Source organism: Asparagus officinalis, chromosome 4, assembly GCF_001876935.1.
Source record: "Asparagus officinalis chromosome 4, Aspof.V1, whole genome shotgun sequence".
NCBI lineage: Eukaryota > Viridiplantae > Streptophyta > Magnoliopsida > Asparagales > Asparagaceae > Asparagus > Asparagus officinalis.
This window is the reverse complement of record NC_033797.1, coordinates 90,466,532-90,474,378: the sequence shown is the minus strand read 5'-3', so window position 1 is coordinate 90,474,378 and position 7,847 is coordinate 90,466,532. Positions and strand designations below refer to the sequence as shown.

Sequence of the window (7,847 nt, the reverse complement as noted above, 5' to 3'; positions counted from 1 at the left end):
ATTACAATCGCTAGAGAATACAAATAGAGATTACAATCGCTCAATAACCTCATAAAATTTTAACCTCTCAAATCCCTCACAAATTCTCCCACTCAAAGTGCTCAAAAGGCTGCAAATAATCTCCTTAAGAAACCCTAAATTTTGTGTTTGTATTTATACAAACACCCAATCCAAAACCAAACAGGAAATAAGAAAGCAGCCCAAGAACCCTGTTAGACCCTAGAGGGGGGTGATTAGGGTCTTATGCTAATCTAATCCGATTATATGCCAATAAAAACTAATAACAAGTTATCCTAGTAAGTATGAAATATAACAACTATATAAGCTAGGATAAGCAATATGAACAATGAGATATATCCTATATGATGAATATATATATGCAAGGATATATAAACTAACACAAGATGATATATCCTATATGATGAATATATATATATATGCAAGGATATATAAACTAACACAAGATGATATATCCTACCAAAGAGATATACAATATGATATATGTATATGCAAGGATATAAAACTAACACAAGGGTAAATAAAATAAAACAAGATAGTGGATGATATAAATAATGAGACAATGGCGAAATGAGCAATGAGCACATAGTGGATGATATAAATAATGAGACAATGGCGAAATGAGCAATGAGCACAAATAAGAATAAACGCCAAAATACACTCAAACACGATCAAATGATCACGGAGTTCGGACCTTCCGTCCTACGTCTCCGCTCCCCACTCCCGGGGAGAAATCCACTATCACAACCGGGTTTTCTACGTTCACCCGAATAACGTTTACACCACATAATATGGTTTTCTAGTTTACCGAAAACTCTACAACTAACACACTCTTGTAATTCCACTCTACACCCTCTCAAGTGTTGAACTAGACGTGTCTCCCTCAAGTGCTCGGTTACAACCTCTCTCTAGGTTCGTCAACCGACGCCACTCCTCTTGGGATGATCTCCGACTCTCTCCACACACTTCTCTCGGTGTACAAGTGTATTACAAAATGATCTCACAATAAGCACAATATAAATCAAATGATTGTTCTCTAAACAAGGTGAGAACTCAATTAAGCACAACTCTTAGTCACAAACCCACGACCCCAAATTATACTATGAATGTAAATACAATAAGCTCAAAGGTTGTGTGTGAACAAAGAGATATAAATCAAAACTAAACTCAATGTAGTTCTAGCTTAATAACAATGATAATCAAATATATAAAAGAGCTAGAAATAGAGTTTAGAAAACTTCTCAATAGATCAAGAGGTGGAGGGAGAATAGTTGGAAGCTCAAACATTAATAGATGATCTCCTCAAGCTCTTGTGAAATTGATTTCTCAAACTCAAACTCTCAAATGCTTAAAAGCTTCTTAAAACATACAAAAACTTAAACCCTTCTTTGAAACTTTCTTAAACTTGTTTAAAACATTCTTGGATGGTTCTAAGTGTTGAGGGATGATGGGTATTTATAAGAACTCAAGACAACAACCCAAAGCCAAAGAAAAGCCCAAAAAACAAGGCAAATCCCCAAAAAATCAGAATCAGGAAAAAAAGAGCCGTTGGGCAACGGTAACCAACAGAGAGTTTGGCGGTCGACCGTGGCGGTCGACCGCGGGTACTGTAGTAGTGCGTATCAGTTTTGTAAAATTAATTAAAAATAGTAACACAGTTTCAAAAATTATGAAATTTTGTGGGAAGGTTCTAGACATATATAATAATATGTTAGAGAAAGAATTTCGGAAAAATCATTTCCCAGTTGAGAGAAATAAATATTTGAACACAGATTTATAGTTTCTGAAAAACTGCAGACATACACGATTTTGTAAAATCAATTGGGCATAGTAAATCAACTCCAAAAATAGTAAAGTTTTGAGGGAAGTTTCTAAACATGTAGATAAACATGTCAAAGAAGGAATTTCTTGAATACTATTTCCCATTTATGAAAACTCATCTGTTTTGTAAAACATGCACGAACATATGCACGAACAAAAAACATGATTTTGTAAATTCCATTAAACATAACAAATCAATTCCAAACTTGATGAAACTTTGTGAAATGTTTATAAACATGAAAACAAACATGTTAGAAAAAGAATTTCTTAAATTAAATTTCTATTTGTGAAAACTCTTGTATTTTGTAAGTGTGTCCAAAACATAAAAATCCAAAACCATGCATGTATATATATAACTATATATATACATAGAAACCAAATACGTGTGTGTATATGATATTGAGCTTAAGGTACTTAACACACATAATATAAAACCTAAACTAGATTACCCAAGCCGATCTTGATCTTCAATAAGCTTGACTTGGTATACTATGCGGATGAAGCTTGAACTTGATCTTTAACTTTGAATAGCGTAGGCTTCTCTCCACAATTCCGCCAACCTCCATTTGATATCGTCGTTGAAGCGCTATTCCATCCATCCTCCAACTAGTTTTTTTGCCTAGAATAAATATGAAAACACAGACACTAGACAAACAACATTAGTCGTAAATTGTTTGTTAAACATCATCAAAACAAGAAGGCCAACAAACCCGTTATCACTAAACTAATGTGAAGCATTGGTCGACTGATAACATGCACAAAAAACTACACAAAACTTCATCAGTCGATTGATCAGATCATCAGTCGACTGAACGAGCTCATCAGTCAACTGATCGCCTATCAGTCAACTAAGAATAAAAGAAATCACAATTCCAGGGCATTTCATCGGTCGACGGATGTCTGTTATAAGTCGACTGATGACACTGTTCACTAAAAACCTAATTTTTCAACACTAATCGCCTTTAATTTAGTCATCCTCGCGTATATAAGGCTTGGATACAAAAGATAAATAGTTGTGTCTCTATTGTTATTTGGCTAGGAATATAAGAAACCTCTATTCATTTAAAATTTGCAAATTTGAGTTTGAATTTCTCTTTAAATTTCTTCGAACTAGATTCACATACAAATATCTACCGAATATTAATGAATATTATAATCCATTTATTTTACTAATATTATATATTTTATCAATATTAAATATTTAATTATAAAGAAATATTTATTTGATTAAAAGGATATTTTCATTTGGATGAAAATTTTGATTTTGAAATAGCAATTAAATGCACAGTTGTAAACTAAATCATTATCTTGAATATTTGGTTGACAAAAATGACTTTAGACTTTTAAGTATATCAGATTTAGCGTAGAAATTATACTAGAAATTGTAAGAAGGATTAAAACAAAACATGATTTTCACATGAATCATAAGACGTTGAATTTGAAACGAATATTTGATAAACAAATGAATCAAATAAATAAATGTTCATATTTGATTCATGTAATGTCCAAATATTAGAATATTTGATTCCTCTAATTTTCTGTTAAAATGAATAATTAGATGATTAATAATTGAATTATTTGATAATTACCCCTTACTCACATAGATCTATATGAGGTCCATCCGCGCACATAATACTAAAATCATACTTTAGATGTTGAAACTAATGAAGATGTGCAGGACAACAATGCGTTTATTATATTTGAATGTAGAAATTGCAGTGTATTTATAGTGTGACTTTTGGCTTGACGGTATCAGACAGAAACAGGGGTGCAAGAAAAGAAAATTATGCATATGCAGATATTCCTTTATTTGTATTCGTGGATCAGAATACGATTATGGTTACTAAATATCTATATTTTATTGGATATGATATAGACATGTATTTGTAGTGAAATATCTGGATCAATATGCTAACTACAATATATTGATCATACAATTGCAGTTATCTTAATCTATAGATCAATGGATTTGAGGTTAATTTTGATGATCCAGAGATCTAATTTTAGCATTTCAAATATAACTAACATATTAATGGACTCTAATATATAACATGACCAATATTTTTCAATCTTATTTGATTTTTTTCATATCCATTTTGTATCGGCTAGTTCATTAGCATTTACTTTCTCTAATTTAATTAATCAATATATGTATCTAATTTTCGTGGATATGAAAATAGTTTTTTGTATGAGATATATTCGTATTCATATTAGTATCTATGATTGGTAAGTAGATATTGATATCATGCATGCTTATCATATCTGAGCCCAGTAGCGCTCCTGTCAGAATCACCCTATATGAGTAGGGTGGTTTACACCATTGATTGAATAGCCATAATTCATAATTTAACCCTCTAATCACCAGCATATGAATAGCCATCATTCTATTATAGAGAGTGTTCTGATAGAATCCTTACTCACATGAGTAGTAGCCCTAGGTAGGAAACATGCAGTGGTTTTGATTAACTGTACAACCCCCCAACCAAAAACAAAAAACCCAAAAAAAAAACCCTTAATAATATAAATCATACTATAAATATTAGGGATTTGCCATATTGTTCCCTTAAATCTATCATATTTTGAAATTGCTCCCTCAAATCATGGAAATTGCTAGTAGATCTCTCAATTCTTAGCTTATTTGAAATAAGCCCTTAAATGTTCCTATTAGGTTCCTTGGTCCTTAACTTATTTTAAAATTAACCCCTCAAATCAAGAGTAGAAGTAACAATTCGAGGGATTACCAAGTAAAATCTATTGTTGTGGACTGTTAGCTCCTCCTATTCTCATAATCTTTTTTCATATTTAATCTCTCCAATCTCTATTTATATTCTTGAGTTGATGGACTAATTTAAAATTAAGTCAAAAACTGAGGGACCTAATAACAATTTTCATGATTTGAGGGACTAATTCAAAATATGAAAGGTTTAAGGAACTAACATAGTGAATCAATTATGGAACAATTTCTTAAATAAATCAATATCTTTGGTTCAGGGTTTAGCCTTTTTATGGATCCCTTCCCGAAATTCCTAGCTTGTCTTTTTGGGTTTGGTGAGAGAACTTTCCCGCAATCTTTTGGACCATGGGTATCAAACCCTCAGGCGTGACTATGATGCATTCCCCAACACACGGCCTCGAATATTCTATGAAATTATATTCATGTATATGCTCTCGAGAAAAGTTAAATTCCAGACCTTGAAATACTAGTCATAGCAAGCCTACCTACCCGGTTAGACCCTTTGAGTACGAAATTTCTGCCGTCGTCACTTGTGGAAGATTTTCAAAGTCTATTTTGAATTGATAAATCGCGGTTATAACAGGCTGGGCCAATTAAAGTTTTGATAGCCCATAACTTATGTTCTTCCAAAGCCAGCAACATGAGATATATTTTATAATTTCTTTAATAACGAAGACGACAAAGATAAAAAAGAAGAGATTATATACAATTTAATCAACCCAAACCCATGTGGTTGCTTAAGCAGGAGTGCCGGTATGTATGTACATAAGAAATACAAAATTGAAATCGTAAAGAAAAGGTCGTTATAATTAAATCTCTGCTTGCTTTCAATAATACCGAAGGTATTTATCCGTGTACGTATCTTCAGAAGTGATGGGAGTTGGAAGTTTCTTCAATCTCCAATCTCTCCTAGACCTTGATATCCTTTAATTTTACCTGCAAAATATAGTGGGGGTTCGTTTAGCTAATTATATTAATCACAAATGACCAATCATTAGTACTATATTGTAAATCACTTATTTATTAACGTGCCAGATTAGTTACTAAGAAAGGGTAAATTGCATAACACCCAGACACTTTCAGCATTTTGTAAATAGACCCCCAATAATTTCTAAAATCGCACTAAACCACTAATAACTATTGGAATTGTAGAAAACTCCCATTCAACTTTTCTATTTTGCAAATAACCCCCATGACATCGTCAGTCCACAAATAGGATATAAGTGTGTTGCCAAGGCAAAATGTGGATTGATGCTGTCATGAAAGTTATTTGCAAAATACAAAAACTTATTAGGGGTTTTCTGCAATAACAATAGTACTTGGGTGTTTAGTGTCATTTTCAAAGTTATTGCAGTTTTACTGCAAAATGCTGAAGGTTCTCTGGGGTTTAATGTAATCTACCCTTAATAGAATACTAGTTGATAAGATATCTTAACATGGAGTTGCTAGATTGGTCCACAATCATATATTGAAGATAAATAGGGGAACTCGCTTATCTGTGACGAAATTGGTCATTGGTTGGTGGATAATTGGGATAAATTTTAGGATAGTGCTTTTTGGTGTTATTAGTCGGGATAATACCTTTTGGTGTTATTGATTATGTGGGAGACTAGTGGGATAATTTATCCCTAATTACCCCACATGGGATAAATTATCCCACTCTTATGGAAATTTTTTTCCCACAAGATAAAATTTACCCCAATTCTCACAATGGAACAATTTGAAATGAGTGAGATAATTTTGCAACATTCATATATTAACTACATATAATATATGTGCTAATCATATTAACTAAATATAAAATGATTATATAATTAATATCATTATACTTATTTTTAATATAGTATACTAACTATAATGTAATGTATTAAATTTTCATATTATATTATATTTGTTATAATATATTATAATATAATAGAATATAAGATGTAATTGTTGATGTATGATATCAAACAGTAAAATGGAAGGAATAGTTAAGTTGACAGAGGTACTCTAACCCTCAGAATGTCTGGTTCTCAAGTAAGTTGTTCTTCCTTGCACAAGAAGCAAATCGTAAGAGGACATGGTTGAATTCCCTGATTGTTCCTCCGACAATTAAGTCAGTGAGTTGCTTGAGTGAAAAAGTTAAAATGAACTATAGTAGTTCTTAAACACAGTCAGTAGTGAGGAAGATCATCCCCATTATTAAAAATAGTACACCTATTTATAGTGGTGACAAAAGGGTAGATTGATAACTTCGGCCGAGTATGGGATGACGACCACGTCAGCCTCTTCGCTACATGTGTTGGCCGACGAGTGGAGGAGAGATCACTTTGGTATTTAATGCAAAGTGATTAGGGGTGTACGTTACTGACGCAGTCCGATGTGTCATAAAGACTATTGGGGCAGAGGAATGATGACACCCATAATACATTTAATGACATTTTATTGGAGGTGATTGGTTGCTAGTGCACGGGAAGGGATTCGTGGCTTGAGGAAATTTATCGCCTTCCTACTCGTCTGGAGGTCGATTACTACTGCCTTTCGAGTTGCCTTCACGAGATGTTGTCCCAATGGTCGAGCGATGAGGTCGATAGGGAGTCGACCAAGCCAACCAAGCCTCGGGTCGACATGCAGCACCTCTCCAGTCATCCTCGCGAGACGTCAGCATGTCGATTCGTCTAGGCTAGGCCTTGGGTTATCTTGAAGTGAGGAACATGGCTTGATTATGTATAATGTGGGATACTTGTCTACTCTAGATTGGAGATTTCTTATCAGGACTAGAATGGCTATAATAGTTATATTATGTTTTACTGAGCTTATTACTATAATTTGACATATCAAATAAAAGTAATATATAACATTATAATATAGTATAATATGATAAATATAAAATGATTATATAATTAATATCATTAAACTTAATTTTATCGTATTATATTAATATATTAAAATTTATATTATATTATATTTATTATAATATAATATTTTACAACATAATATATATATTATTATAATATTATTTATTATAATATTATATAATATAATATGTTATATTATATTCTACTAAGCATATTAATATAAGATGACATATTAATTGAAAGTAATATATAATATTATTGTATATTGTAATGTAATAAATTACATATTTATTATGATGTATATATTACAGTAAAATATATTTTATCATTTATAATATAATAAAAATAACATATAATTGATTATGTCGTAATATATTATAGTACCATATATTAAACAATAATAAATATAATAATTATAATACACTATACTATGC

General features: G+C 31.7%; 1 protein-coding gene across 1 annotated transcript in view; it reads right to left on the bottom strand.

Moving 5' to 3' along the window:
- LOC109837836 overlaps positions 5,193 to 7,847 on the bottom strand; it is a 9,348-nt gene continuing 6,693 nt past the window's right edge. The window contains exon 3 of the mRNA XM_020406202.1: positions 5,193 to 5,509. Within this exon, the coding sequence (XP_020261791.1) occupies positions 5,483 to 5,509 (27 nt within the window). The 3' untranslated portion in view covers positions 5,193 to 5,482. The remainder of the gene's footprint in view (positions 5,510 to 7,847) is intronic.